The sequence below is a fragment of the Puntigrus tetrazona genome, chromosome 2 (genome assembly GCF_018831695.1).
Source record: "Puntigrus tetrazona isolate hp1 chromosome 2, ASM1883169v1, whole genome shotgun sequence".
In the NCBI taxonomy this organism is placed as follows: Eukaryota; Metazoa; Chordata; class Actinopteri; order Cypriniformes; family Cyprinidae; genus Puntigrus; species Puntigrus tetrazona.
Window position 1 is genome coordinate 14,180,595 of NC_056700.1, and position 23,247 is coordinate 14,203,841.

Consider the following 23,247-nt stretch of genomic DNA (forward strand, 5'->3'; position numbering starts at 1 on the left):
TAGTAAAGAAAACAGTGGTAATGTTGTCACAACAAAATAGCCGACCCCTCTCATGATCAGATGTGGCCACGTTTGTCCCTGGATTTATTGCAGCTTTAGTGCTGGTAATGATCGGCCACTTTGTTCCGATAACTAAAAATAGATCCTAAAAATGTATAATTTCTTGGCAGCGTCATTTACAGACTACAAAGCTGCATTTGAACCATCCGAACACATTTTAGCAGTATGTTGCCCCACAGATAGCAGTTTCTATATAGACTGAACACTCGGATGATGTCAGACACCGACTTGCTGAAAGATGAATGAACTTGCGCCATGCAAAAGGTGACAAACAACGTCATCAGTCCTCAGAATAGAAACACTCATCCATGTGGACAGTATTTTACAACAATGCTAAAACAATGATTGCAGATGTACATAGCATACGGCTGTGGTAAATTACTCAAGTAAAGCTAAGAAAAGCTAAGCTAATAAAGCTTAGTTAACAGACTTGGATGATACTTGTCAGTTTTAATACTATATCATTACTAAAATCATTATTTATATGGTCAGAAAATGATTCCAGTTTGAAAATATAGTTACATTTTTGACAGATAACAACTAGTTGCTTAATAGTATGTTCCTACAAAACACACACTATATATTGCATAACTATATTGTGGATTCTTTAACCCTTTCGTATTAAATATTCATAAGAAGCAAATTAGGAGTTTATTAAGGCAAAGTTGTAATAGTTAGTGACTGCTTCCCAAACTAGTGTGACCAAATATTTACTTTTGATTTAACTTGAATTAAAATTTTTACCCAATAAAATGCTATTGTATTTTCTGACACCTATTATTGCTAACCTTTTGCATTATTATTAGTAACAGGTGCTGTGAACGAAATATATCTTATAAAGTATTTCAGAAAAAAGTAATACCAATAGTGGTGTCTATCCACCATCTACTAGTTTCTCAATCCTCTGGATGCAATGTCAAAGGCTACATTTTTTTCCCGCGAAACTACAACATTGCATTTATTAATTTTAGTGACGTGAGTTGTTTAGCTTCAGTTATTTTATTGCTAAAAACAACAGCGAAAATAGGTTTATTGGCCCATACGAAAAGTAACGGCTTGCTTCATGACATTTCCCCCTCAGGTTTGTTTACTGGTTTTCAGCACAAGAAAATAAAAAATAAAATAACAGTAACAAAGCATAGACATACAAACATGGATTTGTGCCACACAGACAAGCGAATAAACAACCGAAATGAACAAGAAAATACAAAAAAATCAAAAATACCCCCCCCAAAACGCAGCAGGACATTTTACCATAACACACCACAAGATGTCAGTGTGTGCTTGGTACATTTCCCATTGGGACTGGAGTAGTTGAACGTCGAATGTCTTATTACAGTACATCTCTTTTATGAAGTATGAACATCTATAAATACATATTTCCTCTCTTATGCCTCATTTTGGATGCAGCCATTGGTTCTAAGTACACATTCGGTTTATTGCATGTCCGAATGACTGTTCCAATCATTTTGAAAAATTATACGACGTGAAATAGGCGTCTCTCTAGTTCCATTTGGGCAAACATGGTTATGATGTCAGTGTCCTTTTCCCTAAAAAAGCAGCTGTGTTTAAATAAACATACAGAGACAGGACCGCTCCTAAAACAGAGCACAGATTCTTATACCTAAAGCTGATAGGTTAAGCAGCGGGGAATAAATTAAATTAAGGACAAGAGACACAAAGTCTATTTTAGGATAAGAACGTTGCTTTATCCAAAAGTCATATCTCTGTCTTGTTCTAACTAACTGGAGTTTTTGTGTTTGTGTGTGTGGTTACAGCAGAACAGTTGAATGATTCCTTGCGTCATAAACCAAACATGATAATTTATAATCACTTGCAAAATGGCATTGGCTTACACGATTGTTCGCATGAGGAGCAAATTTGGTTGCATCATGGTTATCCAATAGTTGGCAGCACTGTTATCCAATACAATATTTTTCTTATATTCATGGCCACCTGACAAAATAAAGCACACCAGCTGGTCATTTAAGACCTGTTTCGTGCCTCTCTAGGCAGAAGTTCGCGGTGGTTCTCACAAAGGCTGGGCCCTCAGTATTTGTTTGGGGGCACTGCAGAGAGCTCAGGCCTCAAACGGGAGGGAAACGGAACAGCAGGCCAACAATAACACTTGCTAAGCACTTAGATGGAACAAAGACAAAACCAGGTCTGCCAGTATTTCCCAGAGGGCATTGCAAAGCCAAACTATATTCCTATAGATAAAGCCATCAGTGCACTCTCTATCAAAACGAGTCTTTGTAGGAGACATGAATAACAAAAGGCATGCGTGCCTTGTGCCTAAAGAAATATTTCAGCAGAAAACGCATTTAAAAAGTGTTTATTTTCCACCGCATAATAGACAGGTTAAGAAATATGAACAAAGAACCACGAAACAGTTTTATCAAGACATACTGAGACAATTTCACATGACATATTGCAGTGGATTTCCACCAAAGCTGATGAGCAACCCCTCACCGAGGACGAGACGTCAAAAAACCGGGCTCTCAGATATCTCAGAAAAACAGCGCAAGTGCTTAACCACTTTTTAACCTGCAGAAATAACGTAACTGACACTGCACAGTTGACACTGCACAGTTTTGTCGTGTAAGATTCGCTGTGCAAGTGAGCAAGAACATACACTGTGAGAGCAGGACGTATAAAATATACTCTCTTTCTCTGTAAAGTTGGTCATTATCCACTACGCGGCACAAAAACTGAACGAAATCTGGTTGGGAAGTGTAGTTGTAAAATGCATTGGATACGCCGCTCCTTATCGCGCCCCTTGTATCAGCTTGAAAAACAGGGTTGCATGACATCATCTCTTTTTCGAAACTATGATTTCAGCCAGTACAGCATGAGATCTTGCCATTATGTCAGCGCTTATTGTTAAAACAAGGCTTTTTTAAAAGCAAAGGTTGGCTGTTAGTTACTCTCTTCCTAAACATGAGAATGACATTTCATTGCTCATTTAATATATACATTTTAGTCGCAGTTTCATTTTTAGCATGTCATCATATTCTGGCATTCCTATAAACAGTTGATGATATCGCCAAGTAATAATAATCTCCTGCGTTAATAGTTCGAATATCTGTTAGTTCTATTTTTATAGCCTAATGCTATATATGGTACTGAAAGCTGTTTTCTTTTTTGGCCTACATGTGAATTGAGGAAGAAAAAAAGATGTTGGAATGCAGAAAGAATTGTTACGCACGCACACACATACAGTTACTATGCTCTCATTGCAATTCATACCTACAGTGCAACCATTTGTTATGATATATCAGAAGGCTCTGGAGACAGATTCAGACATTTACATTCACGCATTTGGCTTTGATCCAAATCAATTTACAATGCTTTTAATGTATGAATGTTTTCTGCCTAAGCAATGCTAAAGACATTCTAATTCTGGGGAAATATGGTGTTGTAACAAGTGTCCATATGTTCCTCCTTCACCGAAAATGTGGGCCATTGCCACTTCCTGTCTAAACCAGACAACTGACCAGCCCAGTGCACCATCACTTTAATCACTGCAAGAAATACAGTTCCTGTTCCATTCGGTCTAGACCACATTAAAATTCCGTTTGATGCAACATGACATTTTACAAGATTCAACATTAGTTTGTGTGTTATTCCACACTGCACACTATAATTCACATTTATTTAAAGTGCTTTGGTTTCCACTCTGCAGTGCTCTAGCCAGAACAGCCCCAAATACAGTTTGTGTTCCAATTTCTCTTCGTTTTAACATAATTTTTAGGATGGGATTGTCCCAAAGGTCAGTCCATGGTCATTCACTGTTTAACTGAGGCAGTTGGTCCTGAATGTCTTTTTAATGTACATTGGTGTATTTATGTTCGAAATAGTGTTGTCCGAAGATTAATCGTGATTAACTACATTCAAAATAAAACATTTTGTTTACATACTGTATATGTGTGTGTGTGTGTATATTTATTATGTGTATATAAAGACACACACACATACAGCATATGTTTTGTAAATATTTACATGTATTTAAACATATATATTTTTATATCTATAAATTCTAGCATATATAAATTTCTTTAATAAACATGCACTGCACACACATATGTATTATGTAAACAATTTTTATTTTATTTTGGATGCCATTAATCGTTTCACAACCCTATTTATAAATTTGATTACTGAAACCCAATACTTGCATATAAAAGAGCACATAAAAACAAATCCTGTCATCACCTGTGCATAATAAAATGTGGGATAGCCAGCTGTTGTATCTTTCATGACCTGGGAAACGAAGGGTGCATTTTGAGGCCACATTCATAGCAACCTTTGAATTGGGACTTCACTGCGCCGCTGTGACAAATTTTGTCTCAGAACGTAGCAGTCGAAGAGTGCAGCGATGGCACACAACTAAAGTCGATCGCTTGTCATTTATTTCTGAACGAATCAGTGTTTTGAACAAATTGGTTCAGTAAACAACTCAATGACTTACTCATAAAGGCTTTGAGGTGCTGTGTCCAAAGTCACATACAGGAGATACTTCAGGAATAAGTAGGCCACTAAAAAAGGTTCTGTTTAATAAGAATGTGTAGTTGCTTATGCATTCTGGATGTTCAACATTTGTTGTGTTCAGCATCAGTTGCCATGCTTTCATGGGCATCAGTTATTTCTAAAGAAAGTACACTTTTTTTTTTACCTGTATTATACATATTGTCAATTCTGAAATACTTCAGTTTTTGAGAATAATTAAATATCTCATTCATAAAGACAGCCACTTGCAAATTCTTGTCAACACGAATCAATGTGCTCAGGAATTTATAATTTTACAAAAATGTGCTATTTAAAGGAAAGTAGCGCAGATGCTGTTTCTCCTACGGTCAGTATGTCTGTCTTTAACAAATTATACTCGGCGCCATTGAGTTTACAGGCAATGTCCTGTAAATAAATCTGAAATCCTTTTCCGCACTGCTAGACCTTCATTATCTGTATCTTGTCAAAAACACAAGATTGCCAAGCCACAAAATAAGCATTTATTGCTATAAAAACCACACTATATTTAGAGTTCTTCATTTCATTATAGATTCCCACATGCGGTTTTAATTATTTTTTTGTAGGTTTTGTGAGATTCATCTATGGTGGGAAGTTTAAAGTCATCCTATAAATCATTTGCCGTTAAAATCCTGATGAGAAAAATGCTGCGCTGCATCACGGTAGTCGCAAATGACGGCTGATACTGAGGTCCACCACTGTACCAGCTTCAACCGTAAGAAACTAAATATGAAAAAGACAACTACACCGAACCGTTACTCTTTTAAAGGAAATATATTAGTGCTAATGAATATTGGCATTGAGACTGCCGAGGATGTATTTCGGTGATCTCCCAACAGTGCTTCATGAGTTTTAACCCTAGTTAGACATCAGTGTGCTTCATTTGAAATACAATTGTTTTTATTACAGTGCTCATAAATCGCAAAAAGTGCATATTACATTGCAATGATGATACGATCTTCCTATAAACAGAGGTTTGTTCTCTTTGTGTTCCAGAAAATTCTGTTGAGTGACTCATGATAGTAAGCAAGGTCCTCAATCACTTTTTTTGTATACAAGCTGTAGTCCTGTGCTTTTATAGAGCACTGAGAGGATTGTTGCGCTTAAAGTTTCCTTCAAGGAAGAATGGCTGTTTTTCTTTCCCTACTCTGACATAATCTTATATATCAATATAACGAAAGCAAGGATTTATTAATAGAATTAGCCTCATATCATAAATCGCCATCCTCAAGTCTAATCTGAGCCCAATTATAACAATGAGTAAAGAAATGATGTCAGAGATGTTTTGATATTCTGCAACAGAAGACTACTCAGAGAATAAGGAGATGTATTTGATTAAGAAAATATCAGATACACAACATTGCTTGCCATGGCTGACCCACTCTCTAAGTGCATGTTGACAAATGTTAAATGTTTTTCATTACAAGCTGTCAGGACCGTCATAGTTCTTTTTCCCCAAACCTTTTACATTACATTGCAGTGAAAGCTCCCCTGGACAGACAGTTTAGGTTTTGAGTGCAAGAACTCATTGCACTATTACATATTGCATGAAGTAAAGCCATGTATTTTAGGCCTGGACAGTCATAGCACGAGTTCTACCATGTATTTATATTGATTTTGATTGCAAATCTATTCAAAAAATCATTAATGAATTCAAATTCAAATTCAAATGTGATGTGCAGACAAATGGTTTTTTATGCATTTTATTTTTAATTAATACATTTTAATATGAATTATAAAGTTCAAATGAGCTTTAGTTTAATGTGTCCCGTTAAAAAGATGACTTCATATTGTATTTTTGTTAAACACTGACTCTGACACTGTTTTGGCACATCTTCTAAAGATCCATTGCATTATTTCACAAATCTTCTGTAACATGAACAAATGGCCACCCTAACTCTCAGAAGAAACAAACACATTTTGGATGATCTTTGATTTTTGTCAAGGAACTGTTGCAGTTATATTACAGTTAATATTTCTTAATAAATGAAATTGTACATTTCAAATGATCTTTCTATGATAGCACATGTTTCTGACTAATGCCTCAGATGTGTGCACGCCAAACTTCTGTTCTTATTATTAGCATTCATCCCACACGATATTCAATCAGGTGACAGATGTTTTTATAGAAGAACATTTTGTGATCCAGATGGATTTTTGTTTTATGTCACAAAAGATCCCTTTTTCATCCATCATTGGTTTTCTTAACTGCTTGTAATGTCAATGTAACTTTTACATGAACACTACCATTAAACGGTTTGGGGTCATTAATATTTTATTTGTTTACAGTATTTATTTAGTTTTAATAACTTTTTTTGTAATTTCATTAATCTCATAAAATAATCGTATTTCACATAAATGCTATTCTTTTTGAAAATGCATTACAGTTTACACAGAAATATCAAGCTAATCACAATTTTTTAACACTGAGATTAAGAAATGTTTTTCCTGAGCAACAAATTAGCATTTTACAGTGATATCTATAGCAATAAGGATCATGTGACACTAAAGACTGGTTTAATGACTGCTGAGATTTCAGCTTTGCCATCACAGGAATAATTCCATAGTACAAAATATTAAAATTAAACATTGTGAAATTATTCATAAAATAATAGTTTTTTAAAATAAATAAAATGCAAATAAATGCAGTCCTATTAACTTCATTTATAAACATTTTCCTATGATCCCAAACCTTTTAACTGTATGTTGGGAAAGGCATTTCATTCACAATGTGCTTTATTTGAAAAAAAAAAATAAATAAATAAAAAATTCCAAGGACAACAAAAAGTGACCAGACAAGAACTGTCACTTTATATGAACTGTTAATGATGGCAATGAACAAATACTGCCTGGTTCTGCATGTAATAGAAGCTGAATGAACATAATGTTCCTGTTTGTGAATTTCAATTTTATAGTATGCTTCTTTTCATTTTTCAGCCAAAAATGTTCAGTTCTACATATTAAGACTAAATGAATCACGATAAATCATTTGACTGAAATGCATTTACACATGCATGCCCACACCTATATATATTAATAGTAGTTTTGAATGATTGAATGGCCACATAAGACGTGGAAAACAATGAAAATTGAATGAATAGGTCCAGTGCATATGCACATAGCAAGCATTACTACATGTAATTTTTGACTTTTAATTGCTGGAGATCTTGGAGAATATATATGCAGTTTTGTGCAAAAATGTTTTAAGGAATATAAACAATAGTTATTTAAAGAAGCCATTGGCTTGAGTGCACTGGTCCTATGATTACAGGTTTGTCATTTGGATGTTTCACTGGGACAGTATTACCTCTTCAACAGGGCACAGGGTAATAAAGTCGTTATTCTTTGACTATGAGCTTCCAGTTTGCAAGAACATCATTGGGTGGAGCACACAAATGCTCAGCAAGGTTATGGATGGTTTGGCAGTAGACCTTCTTTCTTTCTTTCTCCTACGCTTTAGTTATTGAAGATACAGTACTTGTCCACCAAATTTGAGTATGTGCTGTAAAATGATAAAGTATGAATTCATAATCAGCATTTATACTAATTTAATCAGCATAATACTATAGGCCAACATACACAAAATATGCAAGTTTGCATTTTCATATCAATTTGCTACATCTACTGCTGAAGCTCGGCCTGTGCAAAATGTACACATAAACTCGAAAACAGCCCAAATGGTTCCTCCATTACAAATCAAATACTGTGCACAGGTGAAAGGAAATACATAAGATTCCAGATCTTCACTCATCTTATTCATCTGGTTTCTTTCATGCTGTTTTAACTTCTTTTTTTTTACATACATACTATGTGATTTAAAATGATGCAGTTTTCAGTTACTTTTATTCTAAACATTCACTTTTTTGTTGTTTACACAGTTCGGTGACACTGACGCATTACAGGAATGCCTTTATGCAACACTGAAAAAGAGATTTTGAAAAACCTTTATATATAATAAAACAACAGATACTCAATAAGGTCATCTTAATGTATAATCCACTCATATTATTATTGGTTTATTATAGTGATGTCCAATCCTGCTCTTGGAGGGATGAATGTCCTGAAGAGTTTATCTCCAACCAGTTCCAGCAAACATGCCTTGACGTTTTTAGTAAGTCTTGAAGATCTCAATTAGCTGGTTTTGAGGTGGTTAATTAAAATTGAGGCTAAACTTTGCAGGTCAGTGGCCCTCTAGCAACAGGTTTAGGTACAAAAAAAAAATTATTAAAACAAGAAAACTGAAAAATGCACACAGAATTCAGCGCTGCACCCCTAGAAGTCCCTAGAAAGGCTTTTCTTTAAGCAAAATAACCACTATTAGGCTCACTGGCGAGAAGACCCGATGAAAAAAAAAATGCTTGATATAATGCCAGACATTTCCTTTATACAATTTTACCCAAAAACTGAACGTCTAACTTAGGCTAATTACTACTTGGACACAGTAAACATCTCCCTTCTGGACCGAAGAATGCATAAGCAGTAACATTCAATTCCAAGAAAACCTGCAAATTCACAGTTCAGCGGAAGAAGGGAGGAGAGTTGAAGGGGGAGTGGGGTCATATGTGCGTCACGTTGCTCTTACTCAGCTTCCACCTGCCAAAGAAAACGATATGCCTCTGAAGGGCTTCTTAACTTGGCTTTACACACATGCTGGCAAATGGGCTCTTTGGATTCAAACACTGAACAAGTGTATCTGTAATGACTGAGAAAAAAAAAAAAAAAAACACGTGCAATACAAAAACCATATCTCACTGACTTTCTACACCTAATCTACACCTAACTACACTGAGAAAAGTAAGTATGTCCATTAAAAAATTTTTAAACTTCACAAATAACGGGGTTATGCTTTATGGCATGTATGACTTCTTGTATACATTATAGGCTATATATATATATATATATATATATATATATATATATATATATATATATATATATATATATATATATATATATATATGAGCAGCTGCAGATTCGTTCTCATTCATGTTGAATTCAATATGCCTGATTATAATTAAGATGATAAAATAATTTTTATTCATTAAAAAATATATACTCTTTTTTGTTTGCTTTTTTTTTTTTTTTTTTTAGTTATGTGGAAATTCGTCAAAAATCCACACAGGTTGATTAGGACATGAACTGGAGATAGACTTTCTTCCTTGCTCCTATTAAAAGCCTGTACAATGAGTGTACAAAGATGCGCGCTGGCTGGAAGGTGTCCTGTTCAGGTAACCGGCGGGTAGCACCTTGCGCTCGCCTCCTGAATCACAGCAGCACAGTATAAAAGCCAGAGGCAGCAGTGGACAGGATGAGAGATCTCCATCAGGATAACTGAGACTCACGGAGCTGCTGCTTCACCGCACGCTCAAAACAGATACGAACAATTCAACGGTACGATGGTGATGCAGAAAACGTATATGAACCTTTGTAAAAAAAAAAAAAAAAAAAAAAAAAAAAAAGTTTAAAATATTTTTTATGCCTTTTTAAATCATGTTTTTCGTTCTATGTCTTACTAACATATATTTTTGAGATGTAATTATTCATGATTATTATTTCATTTGCAGATAATCCGATTATTTACCAAAAAAGGGATGAAGAGCATCAACTTTTTTACCGACGTGCTGCTTCTATTCATAGCCAGTGATGCGAGCGCTTGGATTATCAGAAACGCGACCGAAACGCTCGCCGGAACCAATATCACTATCAATACATCGGAAATGGGAAAAGAAGGATTAGCATCCATGCCCAAATCAAGGCGAAAACGGTACATTTCTCAAAGTGACATGATAGCTATTCTGGACTATCACAACAAAGTGCGAGCGAATGTTTTCCCACCTGCAGCCAACATGGAGTATATGGTAAGCGACCAACTCATCCCTCTCATCTCACCTTCTTTCCAAATAAACGATATGCTACGCAGCATTTTACCTCTCAATAGCAAAACTATAAAAAGATGATTAGAGATTGACATGCGGTACTGCATTTATATCATTCGACAGCTCCTCCTGCTGGAGACAATTAAATATCATACAAGCCTATAATAGATTCAATCCATTTAGTACTAAAGATAAATTTACTTTGGATTTGAAAATGTATTGTTTATTTAATGTACACAGAATTTAACCATCACACTCATGTGGACATGTGTAGCGTATGAGCGTGTGTGTGTATGTGTGTGTGTGTGTGTGTGTGTGTGTGCAAAAATTAAATCCATTTTATTTGACATGCATGGGTAAATTTTCTGCAAGGTAAAAATGATAGAATGATAATTACATTTTTACTTCTCACAATCGTTGTATTGTTTCAGGTTTGGGATGAAGGCCTGGCCAGGTCAGCAGAAGCTTGGGCAGCCACGTGTATTTGGGAACATGGACCTCCTTACCTTCTCCGATATCTGGGTCAAAACCTCTCAGTCCGAACTGGCAAGTAAGTCTCGCAGGTGAACAGTTGTTTGCTATTGATAGAGCTGACTCTCAGATCTTTATTATTCTTAGAATAAAGAAGATTTGTGCTTATTTAATAGCTTGAAATGTCACTTTGGCAGCATTATCCAATTACAAACAATGAACAAGACTCAAGGCAACGGGCCAGACCAGAATTTCACGTTTTGGATGCAGTCCAGCGGATAATGCTTCTTCTTTTTTCTCTCTCGTTTTCTAAATCGCACCCAAACTGTTTCTGCTCCTGCCAGTTACCTCTCCATTCTTCAGCTGGTTAAACCTTGGTACGATGAGGTCAGAGATTATGTGTTTCCATACCCACATGACTGCAACCCTCGTTGCCCGATGCTCTGTTTCGGACCCATGTGCACACATTACACGCAAGTGAGTTTCGTTGCAAGTCATAATTCAGATTAAGCAACAAATAAAATGTCTGACGCTCTCTGAATGTTACAGATGGTGTGGGCGTCATCAAACAGAGTTGGATGCGCCATCCAAACCTGTTACAATATGGTAGTGTGGGGTGCCGTGTGGAGGGAGGCAACATATTTGGTCTGCAATTATTCTCCAAAGTTAGTCATGTTTTTATCTTTCATGCAACCCTAGCCAGATATTACACCCAGCAAGAGCACAAAGTGTACCCTTCTCAGTCTGATAATGTCAGCACATGACTAAGGTGTTATGCATGCTCATCTTCATGGTACTATTTTTCAGGGGTAACTGGATTGGTGAGGCACCTTACAGAGTCGGAGTGCCATGTTCAGCCTGTCCTCCAAGCTACGGAGGTTCATGCAGCAACAACATGTGCTTCCCTGCCATCAACTCAAACTTCATGTATTGGTTTAAATAAGCTGTCTGCCGTATGTTTAAAGGAATAGTTCACGCGAAAATGAAAAAAGATTTTGAGAGTTTGTTTCTTTCTCAGAACAGATAAAGAGAAATGCAGCATTATATCACTTGCTTACCAGTGGATCCCCTGTAGTGAATGGGTGCCGTCAAAATGAGAGCGCAAACAGCTGATAAAAACATCACGGTAATCCAGTCAAAAAGTCAAAATCACAGTCTGTATCAGAAAAGAAATACCCACCAAACAAGCATTGTTTACAAGCAAAATCTGTCTAAAAGCAGTTCTAGACAGAAAATGAAGACTTCCAGTGAATTTTGATCAAAGAGGGCAGCAGAGGATAGAGATTTTTTCACTTGAGGAAGCGTTATTATGGGTATTTTTTTGTCAGAAACCACTTTTTAAAGTTAAAAGCAGTGCATTTGTTTCTAGCAAGATGCTGTTAGATATTCCAAGACATTAATTAATGGATTTGAGTCATGTGCATTATGTGGATTATTGTGATGTTTATATCAGCTTTGGACGGCACCCATTCACTGCAGAGTGATGCGCACTGGTAAGTAATAATATCAAGTGATTTTCTCTGTTCAGATGAAGAAACTAACTCATCTATCATCTCAGATGGCCTGAAGGTTCCAGCTATTTTTTTGGGTGAACTGTTTCTTTAATGCTATTGAGTGCATTTTTTTACCTATCTATACTGATTTTGTACAACAGATATAGCTGCTTTTTTGTATGTGATACTGTCGATTCCAGAAATGGTGCTAATGTTATTACAATCTTAACATGACTGTTTTAGAATCAGCCATCATATTGATGCTTACGAATAGATTCATTATATTTTCTTCCGGTGCACAGATCAACTCTTTGCTGATCACTCTATATAACTTTGTTTATATTCCACTTTTTTGTACACATATGTTTCTTTATTTTTTTTAAATAGTTTCATCAGGGTTTGTCCAAGGTGCTTAGACATAAAACATTCAAGGAAGTTTTTAAAGCTGTCCGTTCATTTTCTGTACCAAAAAAAGTTTTTTGAATAGTATTGTTAAATGTAGTTTCAGCATTTTTATTTGGTCATTTGAAGTTTTTTATGTGTTTAGATATATTCTATGTTGTTGTGTGCGTGATACTTTTATCTATATTGGCAGTTCATGATAAATTATCATGGCATGGTGCTTTTTGATGACAAGGATTGTTATTCTGAATTTGATTTGCTTTGTACAATGTTTGCTGAACAGTAACATTGCTATGGTTACGCTTACATGACCTCAGATTTGTGACCTCTCCCCAACTCCACATCCTCATTTTAAAGCTAGTTCTCTGGAGGAGAAAAGGTGCATCTAAACTATGAAAAAATTGTATTATCTCATATAAATTTGTATTGTATATATATATATATATATATATATATATATATAAACTTTTTTGTGCCAGACTATTGTACCAAACTGTGGCTCATTGAGACGTTATATATATTGAGACGTATTAGTCCTTCATTCACAGTTTATAATGGTATTGTTGTCTTCTTGAACACATGCTACCTGTGAGTGTGTTTTCAAGGTATAGTTTACATGAGGTTGACATTGCATTTAAAATATTGCTTTTGCAAATATATACTGACTATTTCTTCGAATTCAATACTGAGTTCATTTGTAAACACATTTCTAAGATTTTCCTGGCCCATGTTGCTCATTGTCTTTCAGAGGCTGCTGCCTTTATTGATTGTGTAAATGTTTGTCCATGAAGCTAAACGGTTCCAGTTTTCCTGGACAGTTTTGCAGTGTTGCTTCTCATCCACTTTCCAGATTGTCTTTTGCACATTTTTTTTTTTTTTTTGTTTACCTCATGTAGCTTAAAATATGGCTAATATACTGTTCTGTTTCTGATGAAAAACTCAGAGCTGTCCAAACATCTGCAGGCCTCAGGTTTTGAGTCACCTGAAAATATTCCTGATCACTGTGCAAGACTGATCTGGTGAAAACATTCTCAGCATTTCTGTATGTTGATTAAGCCGAAATATGAGAAATAGTGAACCAATAGTATGTTTGCTCAGAGAAAAAAACAACACACCCTTATTTTTTTAATTTTGCAGACCATCAATATTGGCAATGGATGTAAGCAGAAAGAAACTGAAAGACCTTCCTCCTCTCCACCACCAAATAACAAACATAACAACCCAGCTCCCTCAGCAAAATATAGGTCAGAACCACTGCATACATTAACTGGGCCTGAGCGAAGGCCTTTCCAGGCCAACAGATACATTGAAATGACCATTCTTTTGCAACTTCTTCAACAGATGTGTACACTATAGAGTATATATATATATATATATGAAGGTAAATTTGAACTCTTTCTTTGTAAAGGTTACAGGATTACAATTACTTGACTTTGCCAGAAATGCCAAAGTATTATCTGACAAATTAGGATTCTCAAAAAATTCAAGAATAAAGCCATATAGTTGTTCACCTCAAATTTCATGTTTGTGGAGATCATTCAGAGTTCACGGAGTGCAAAGTTGTTATACATATATCGACGGCTTTAAAAAAATTGCTCAATGCTGCCATCTAGTGTTTGTTTGGTCTGTAACAGCATCTCAACACTGTACAGTCCATTGTTCTAGATTAGATAGATAGATAGATAGATAGATAGATAGATAGATAGATAGATAGATAGATTTAGGTTTTATATTATTTAGATCTAGACTATTCTATATACTTTTCTATCATGTAAACCTTCACAGAAAACCTGGATTTTTACATTTAAAAAAAGAAAGAAAAATACATTAAAGAGTTACAAATTGGGACCAAAAAAAGGCCCTACAAGGTGAAACATTTAAGATTTTACCATCTTTGTAGGAGGTCTACCAACCACACGCACACAAATAAAACTATCATAAATCTTCGTTGACTTTACTAGACATGCAAAGTAGAAACACAATCAAATGCACCAGTATGTATGCGGGTTTTCACCGGTATATATACTCCTGTGCTGTGGGGGTGTCGATGTGCTTGTGGGCGTGGCTTAAAAGTTCACTATAAATGAGAAAAGCAGCCTCGCAAATTGAAACATTTGAAAGTACTTTATTTTTTTGCCGCGCAATGACTCATGATGACTCATTCATAAAGAAACTTCAAGAATCAAAGAATCAAAACAGCTGGACACGTGTAGCCTATTTGATATAGAAAACGGCAACGAAATTATTTCAGCAAATCAACGCCGGAGATAAACATCCACGCGCTGAACGGCAAAAGGTAAAATGCTGCTCAAAATTCTTTCAGTAAAAATAACCCCAAAAAACATTTTTATCAATTATTATTTTATAAACATGTCTACTAAAAGTCTCTTGATGGCAAGTCTAGACAATGTAATTTCTTTAAAGGTAGAATTAAGGTTTACTCGTATAACTAAAGATGCTATAGACTTCAAAGACTTATGTGGTCACTTTTAATGCAGGACACGACCGTATGAAATATTGCATGTGTGTGGCAAAAGGCGTACACAAGTCTTTGACAAGTGAAAAACAATCAGCTCAGTTGTAAAAATGCTTAAACTGCACTTTTCAGTCAGGATGTGAAAAGATCTGTCTGAGCATCCATTCAAGTGCAAGTTATGTAAATATTCTGTATAAAAATGTAAAGGCTACAAGTGCACATCTGTGTGCATAGTTTTTTTTTTTTTTTTATTTGAATCATAAAAGATGTGATCACAATTATTTTGATTTCACAGGCAGAGGACAGATACCACATTGGATTTTGTAACTGACAGCTGTGGAAACATGAAGTGTGGACATGAAGATTTATTTAGTGGGTTTTTGCTGCTTGTGACTGTCCAAACTGTGGCATCCATGGTGATTCCCAATGCCACCCACTTAGAAGCCATCCTGGAAAAATACATGGATAAGGATGAGGCGTGGTGGCAATCCAAGTCAAGAGGCAAAAGAGCAATTTCACAGAGCGATATGCAACTGATTCTTGACCTACATAATAAACTGAGGGGTCAAGTGTACCCCCCTGCCTCAAACATGGAGTACATGGTAAGCTCGCATGATTCTACTGAATCATTTCTTAACTTAACATCAAACCATGAGCAAAAGTATATTTTCTCCATAGTGTGATGCAAAAGTTGAGGGTCAAGATTGGTTTCTCCTGCAAACAACTGCTTTTAATAACTAGATTTAAACATTCTGGCATTATAAAAAAAAAGTTTGAAAATGTAATACTTTGAGATTTCGCAATGTTATTAATATTATAAATGATTGAGCTTTAGATGACAGCATGAGCAATCTAAATGCAAAAAAAACAAACTGGAAATTAAATATTGAACCATATTTCTAATAAATTAAAAATTCACTGATATTGTCCGGTAACCAATAATATATAAATATATTGTACATCCCTACTTAAAAGCAGTCTGCATATGCATGAAGCACAGAAAGAATCATTAAAATATATTTTAAAATGTGAAATCCTGTAAAATCCTCCTAAAGTACAACTTTCCCATTGAATTGTGAGTTAAAAGGCTATTTATACATTGGTGGGGTCATGAGGGGGCTTATAAATGTATCACATGGCTCTGCCAACCGGTATTGGGTACCACACCATAACCGCACTTTGCACAAACGCACTAGAACACACTGAACTACAGTCAAGTTTGTGGTCTACAACAAACAGTTCATCAGGTCCATCAGGGAGGCCAAAATGCAGCTTCTCCTTCCCACGTTCTGTGGCTCACCTACTGTATGTGGCGCTCAGCCAGGCCTCTCATTGCTTTCTGGCCAAATATGACCTGATACTTCTTAGAAACATCTATAGCTGCTGCTTCGTCCCACTGCACTGCAGTTGGCAACAATGATGGCAAATATTGACTCAGGCATCAAAGAATAGAATAGAATAGAACGCTCTAAATCGACAGAGACCATCCTTTTACTTTAGGTCTTAGGCCCAGCGTACACCACATTAGTTCTTCTTTAATTCTAAAATACTCGATGCATTTCTCAGCACTGCACATGGAGGATTTTATATGACTGACACTTGCAATCAGCTGTAAGAGAAGAGTTTCAAAACATTCTTCTTAGACAATTACTTTTGAGTTGATAACATCTGCGGCGCTCTGGGACTCTGAACAATTCAGTGTTGAGTCTGTCAAATCTCAGAGACCTGTATCCCACAGCAAAGTTTAACAGAATGTGTCTTTGTGTGGGGTACAGGTAGAGGAGGAGACATTATACCTTCATGCTACACAGTCCTCTGGGTAATTACTCTGAAAGGGAAGTAGAGGGAGTCACAGAGGATGAATATCTCCCTTGGAATGCACCCAGATGGTCGCTGTAACGGCAAATTAGGCATCGCAACAAATAAACAATGTCAAGACAGGTCTCAAAGGCCACATAAAATGCCAGCAGGCTTTGCATCTCTATGCATGTTCCGCTCAGATGCAGAAAGCTTGCTACAATTTTACGCACCTGAAAGACCAATATTATATACACATTTATGGTAAAGTGCATTTCAAATACATGTTGGTGACATAATATACTGTATTTAATCGCATTAACATCATTGTAAATGTCAAGTTACATTTGTTAACGATTAATTACTGTGCAGGATAAAAGATCGGAGTTATCAAGGTGGTTGAGGAATAGAATTTGTTGAGGACTGATGGAATGGAATGTACCAGCTCTGCACATATGGAACAGATTAGCACAGGGCAGCAAACGACGCATATGTAATTTTAAATTAAGCCGCTCTGTATTGAAATAATCAGAACCCTGTGCGGAACAGTACACTGCTTATTCTTTTATACAATGCACTTTAAACCAGTAGAGTTTGCACTAATGGGAATTTTAATATATCTTTGTTTTGTCCCAATTTAGTGAAACAGAAATTCTTTATGGTTTTTAACTCTAACTAGCCCACTTGTAGATTTGTATCAATCTACTGAACAGAAATAAACCATGCATTGACGTACATGTAGGCAGAACCAGGCTCAACAATTTGGCAAAAATGTTATCAGAACATTTTTCTGACGTGCTTTTGCCCTTGAAAATATTTGCTTTTGTGTTTTTCTGTAATTCATTCTGTAATTCACTTCTGCTGAACAGAAAGGAAGATATTTTGAAGAATATTGATAACAAAGCGGTTTTGGTAACCAATGACTTCCATTGCATGGACAAAATGTATTTTATGTTGAATTTAAGAAAGTTGTTCAGGTTTGAAATGACATGAGGGTGAGTAAATGATGACCAGTTTTTCATATGTGGTTCATAACTAGTCTGAATCTTTGAGTTTGATTAGAAGTGGTTGTCACTCTTGTAAAAAAACAAATTGTGTGTGAACTCAACTTTATTAGGCACTCAAATACAGGACTGATAACCGTATTCTGCTGCTGTGTGAATATAGTTTGTGGCTCTTCGCTGTGACAGGTGTGGGACACTGAACTGGAGAGGAGCGCTGAGCACTGGGCACACACTTGTCTGTGGGAACATGGACCGTCTCACCTGCTGACCCGGATCGGCCAGAACCTGGGAGCTCACTGGGGCAGGTGCTGTATTACAAACAGTATTGATGTCACATCAAATAACAATTGCATCTTACTGAGTTCCTATACAGTGCACTAACTGTTTGCTTTAAATACGATTGTCTTTAGAGACAGACCTCCGACATTTCATGTCCAAGCCTGGTATGATGAAGTGAGAGATTTCAGCTACCCCTATCCACAAGAGTGTAACCCTCACTGCCCCTACAGATGCTCTGGACCCGTCTGCACACATTACACACAGGTAAAACCACATTCACATTTTAACAATTTACATTTTGCAATGATACAAGCAATCAGTTGCTATATGAGATGTGCTATATAGTTATAGCGATATTATGATTTTTTTCACAGCTGGTTTGGGCCACATCCAACAAAATTGGCTGTGCCATCAATGTGTGCTACAACATGAATGTATGGGGGATGATCTGGGCCAAAGCTGTGTACCTGGTCTGCAATTACTCTCCTCCGTAAGAATGTTAAGCTTTATTTGCAGTACGATATAATTCTAATAAAGCACTATTATTAGCTTTTTTCTTGTGGCATCCTTTTCACAGAGGTAACTGGTGGGGACATGCACCATACAAACACGGGACCCCTTGCTCTGCCTGCCCACCCAGCTATGGTGGCGGTTGCAGAAACAATCTCTGCTATAAAGGTACTAAACCATATATATAGACCATATATAACAAATTTATTATGATGATGTATTTGATTAAAATATATTTGACTTCCCAAAATTAGATAAGAAAACAATATGTAGAGCTGTAGGTCCTGAATCATTTGAAAAATGTAATTAAATCGTGCTCACTTCAGATGATGGCAGTCATTATCATTACACCCCGGAGACAGAGGAAAATAACTATATTGAACCAGAACCCGAGCCAGTTCGAAGCCATGACACCCACTACAGAGATGAGACCCCGACATCTTCTCCCAACGAGAACATCGAGAGGAACGAAGTCATCAATACTTCTCAGATGTGTAAGATAACACGTTTCATTGGTTGACTTTACTGGTCTTTACTGGGTGCCATCAGAAAGTATGTTTGCATAGATACTGTATGTTTGTTCTCTTATATTCTGAAACATTTCTAAAATGTTAACAAACAAAACATTTGTTTATATATTGACATTTGCTATTATTTTTTTGCAGCTCAGCAAGTAGCATGTGATACTAGATTACGAGATCAGTGCAAAGGAACTACTTGTAACAGGTAAAATGTGTGGAATCGCACATCAGCTACAAACAAATGCGATTTGGTCATTCTACTATGAACGATTTTGTGTCTGGTAATTTTTCGAATCAGGTACGAATGCCCACCAGGCTGCTTGTACAACTATGGGAAAGTAATTGGATCGGGTCATTATGACATGGTACGTAAATGCATTGACTTTGGGTTTTATTTATATCAATGTGGCATTGCACAGATTTACAAGTAGATTTTTTCCATTTACGTATTTAAATGCTATATCCAATGGATGGATTGTGGTCAGCTCAGGGTTTCTCTCATTAATGTTGCTGTTTTTCCAGCAATCCAGCATCTGTGGTAGCGGCTTGCATGCTGGAATAATAGATGATGATGGAGGCTGGCTGGATGTCACAAGGGTGGGCAGAAGGCAACGATTCTCAAAGTCCTTCAAAAATGGAGTTCAGACTCTGGCGTAAGTCACAGAACCCATACTTTTGATGCTGCGTGATGTGGATCAACAATGTTCCCACATTTTGTACGTTATTCCACAGGAAAAATCAGAGCGCCAATGCCTTCACCGTATCAAATGTTCCAGGTAAGTGCACATGTGATTATATTTGATGAGATAAACTTTGAGTTTCAGAAAATTATATTTATTAAATATTTTATTGCTTCTAGTGAAAGCAGTTAATTGTGAAACTACGGTGGCACAATTCTGCCCTTTCAAGAAACCGGTCCGGCACTGCCCCAGGTAAAATGATCTTGATGGATTATGTAAAATACTATGCTGTATATTCGTCATTAATAGCACAGCAGTAACAAGATGTGTTTTATTTTTTTAGGTTGTATTGTCCTCGTAATTGCTTGTATGACAGCTATGCCAGAGTAACTGGAACCCGCTATTATTCAGATGTAAGTCTTCATGCTATTTAAAGGGATAGTTCACCAAAAAATGAAAATCTGCCCAGAAGTGCTCTTCCATATAACTGTAGGGAATGGTCATTGATATTCAGTAGTCCAATAGAAGTCCAATAAAGTGCATCCTTCATCATAAAAAGTGCTCCACTTGGGGTTAAAAGCGAATCAATGCACTTGTGTAAGAAAAATTTACAGACTGAAATCTCTAGCTTCTTCTAACTTTCGTATGTGCATTCACAAGAGTGGCAATCCAGTGGGTGAGTGTTAGTAGGGGATTAGTAGACTGGTAGGGTTAGGGTTAGAATACATGCTGACATGTTCTTGAAAAGGTACCTATGGTATCCCTTTTATCCCTTTAATGGGCCATTCGCACAGAACACATTTTTTTTTTATTACATTTTTTTGCTTTTACATAATTTTTCCGTGTAACCATGTTAGATTTACCATTCGAGCATCATCTCACACATGACACATGGTTCAAAAAACGTGACATTGAAGTAAAAATAGGTTCAGTTGAAAAAATGCTAAAGTGTTGTCAGTGCTGTCTTACAAATGAAAACACGGGATATTATGGGCTTTAGATTACCTCAGTTATTTCTCCTAGCCTAGCCTAAAATGAGATGAAATGGAGAGCAAATAGAGATTTTTTTTAAGTATTTAGCTTTTCAGATTCTTATTCTAAAAAGATACTATGGCTAATTTAATATGTTCCTCCCTTAAAGTTTCTAAAGAGATTTGCTTTGTATTTTTTCTTCTTCAACTTAATGTAACTCACTCTATCAACATTATTTTTATAGCTTTAATACTATTATTATATGCCGAAAATTGTCTCTTTGTTTCCCTAATGAACTTTAGCAGAATCATCTGAAACCAAGATGATACTTAAATATAATTGATTATTCACACACATTCCCATTTTTCTTTATTCTTTCCCACTGGGCAGAATTCCAGCATATGCAGGGCAGCTATCCATGCAGGGGTGATTCGAAGTGACTCGGGAGGTTATCTGGACGTAATGCCTGTGGACAAGAGGAAGCAGTACAAGGGCTCCTACCAAAATGGCATCACCTCAGAGAGGTATTGAGTGTGTTGAGTCAGCTTTTCAGTTACTGCTTCTGTATAGCTGATCGTCCTTCTCAGCTTCAACTGGCCTTCAGAACAAACTATCTAATATCCCTCCATACGAGCTTGGTTGGATAACGTAATCATTTTATTTAGTGGGTGGCTGAACGGTAATCTTATAAACTCTGCTTTTCCTCTGCAAAATAAAACCAGACCACCTACACAGTCTGGTTTTGTTTTGCTTCATTACATAGCATTTTGAGGATATCATAAGTATCTGAAGGGTGATTAATGAGTCACACTAGTATTTAAATCATATATCTCTCTATCCTGCTGGTTCTGGATTAATATCGTCCATTATTCTTCCATTTAGCCTACAGAATCCCTCAGGAGGCAAAGCGTTCCGAGTGTTTGCGGTCATTTGAAACCATCGTCCAAGGACAGATGCAAGGAAATAGAGCTCTTGGTAACATAACAGCCAGTAATTACCACGCATTTGGTTTGCTGGTCTTGCTGGGCTGGATTTTAGGCCAGTGCTGTCACGAAAAATCTCCTCAACAGGAAAAAAAGACATTGACTTTGACACCATCTGGCCCTGAGAAAACAAAGTCTCCATGATTTTTTTTTCCTCTGTGTGTAAATGTCATGTATATAATGTGCTGTAAATATAGTGAACTTTATTCATTACATCCATTCTTGTATGTTTTTATAAAACGTATACATTTGTTATTTTAAGCACGTAAAGCTTTCCTTAAAATAACAAAATAGGCAATTGTGCATGCAAACACAAAAGTGTTAATGTCTGAACGTGTAGAAAAGGCCATATACATTAGTTTATATTTTTGTAAACATATTTTTATATCAGTGTTCAGAAGCTGCTCGTTGGTGTATTGCGCTTTACAGTATATTATGCTGCATATGTTCAAAATTTGATACTGTAACAACCTGGCAGGCCAGGAAATCATTATTGCTTTAGAAGAATTTGAAAAATGTACCACAAAAGGAGCAGTGGAGACACATTTTTGTGTTATTTATTTTCATGCAATCTAAAATAAAGATATTTAGACTCATAATTCCTCTCTTACAAATATTACTACACATCCTGCCGTGACTGTGATTATGAACATCTTGAGTGTATCTTATTGCAGAGCAAGTACATTGAAGTATTTAATGTGGTCCCATCACAATGTCCAGTTTTGATGTATTATGTATTTGAACTTCTGTGATTGTTGGCTAAACACAGCTGTGAGGTTATTTCAAATTCGAAACTCTGGAAGGCGCAGACTGAGCCTCTGCACCTTGAAGAATGAAAACCCAACGTGCCTCATGTGAAAACACTCAACTTTTGCTGGCGGTGCACAGGCACCACAGACAAAGAAGGACATTGTGTGTATGCTGGTGTGTGTGATGATTTCAATCTCACTTCCTGGTGTGCATTTCCTCCATGTCAGGCACAGATGTGGTTGAGTGGTAGTAGTGAGCTCTCTGTCACTCACCTTGACCTCTCTCATTTCCTGTCTGCCCTCTCTGGCTCTCAAGATCATTGCCTCCAGGCTTATAACCCCTTGCAGTTTATCACAAAATCACAAGTATGTTTCTGCCTTGTTAATAGAGCCGTCAAATGCAAAGTTTTTGAAAAACCTAAATGTGCACTCAATAAAAATACCCTT

At 36.4% G+C, this 23,247-nt stretch overlaps 2 protein-coding genes and 1 long non-coding RNA gene across 3 annotated transcripts; 2 read left to right on the forward strand and 1 right to left on the reverse strand.

The window, feature by feature from the left end:
• Nucleotides 1-9,874: 9,874 nt before the first annotated feature.
• pi15b (peptidase inhibitor 15b) lies at nt 9,875-14,116 on the forward strand. The gene is made up of 6 exons (XM_043257000.1): nt 9,875-9,978; nt 10,152-10,445; nt 10,895-11,013; nt 11,279-11,411; nt 11,484-11,599; nt 11,742-14,116. The coding sequence occupies exons 2-6, from the start codon at nt 10,179-10,181 to the stop codon at nt 11,875-11,877; spliced, it is 771 nt and encodes a 256-aa protein (XP_043112935.1). The 5' UTR covers nt 9,875-9,978; nt 10,152-10,178; the 3' UTR covers nt 11,878-14,116.
• On the reverse strand, nt 9,882-10,515 carry LOC122357595. Its single transcript, XR_006252500.1, has 3 exons — nt 10,423-10,515; nt 10,169-10,287; nt 9,882-10,010 (listed from the first exon to the last, which is right to left on the reverse strand). It is a non-coding gene; the product is annotated as an uncharacterized LOC122357595 (long non-coding RNA).
• An 848-nt stretch (nt 14,117-14,964) lies between the features above and the next one.
• Nucleotides 14,965-22,624, forward strand: crispld1b (cysteine-rich secretory protein LCCL domain containing 1b). The gene is made up of 15 exons (XM_043219197.1): nt 14,965-15,125; nt 15,601-15,907; nt 18,293-18,411; nt 18,517-18,649; nt 18,760-18,875; nt 18,963-19,063; nt 19,222-19,389; nt 19,561-19,621; nt 19,715-19,781; nt 19,939-20,069; nt 20,149-20,192; nt 20,276-20,348; nt 20,440-20,509; nt 21,459-21,592; nt 21,951-22,624. Exons 2-15 carry the CDS (start codon nt 15,650-15,652, stop codon nt 22,000-22,002), a joined length of 1,527 nt encoding a protein of 508 aa, XP_043075132.1. The 5' UTR covers nt 14,965-15,125; nt 15,601-15,649; the 3' UTR covers nt 22,003-22,624.
• Nucleotides 22,625-23,247: the final 623 nt, after the last annotated feature.

Coding starts and splice junctions, on each gene's coding strand:
- crispld1b (XM_043219197.1), top strand. CDS start 15,650: ATGAAGTGTGGACATGAAGATTTATTTAGTGGGTTTTTGCTGCTTGTG. Junction 15,908..18,292: donor CCTCAAACATGGAGTACATG/GTAAGCTCGCAT, acceptor TCGCTGTGACAG/GTGTGGGACACTGAACTGGA. Junction 19,782..19,938: donor GATCGGGTCATTATGACATG/GTACGTAAATGC, acceptor CTGTTTTTCCAG/CAATCCAGCATCTGTGGTAG.
- pi15b (XM_043257000.1), top strand. CDS start 10,179: ATGAAGAGCATCAACTTTTTTACCGACGTGCTGCTTCTATTCATAGCC. Junction 11,014..11,278: donor CTCTCAGTCCGAACTGGCAA/GTAAGTCTCGCA, acceptor TGCTCCTGCCAG/TTACCTCTCCATTCTTCAGC. Junction 11,412..11,483: donor TGTGCACACATTACACGCAA/GTGAGTTTCGTT, acceptor TGAATGTTACAG/ATGGTGTGGGCGTCATCAAA.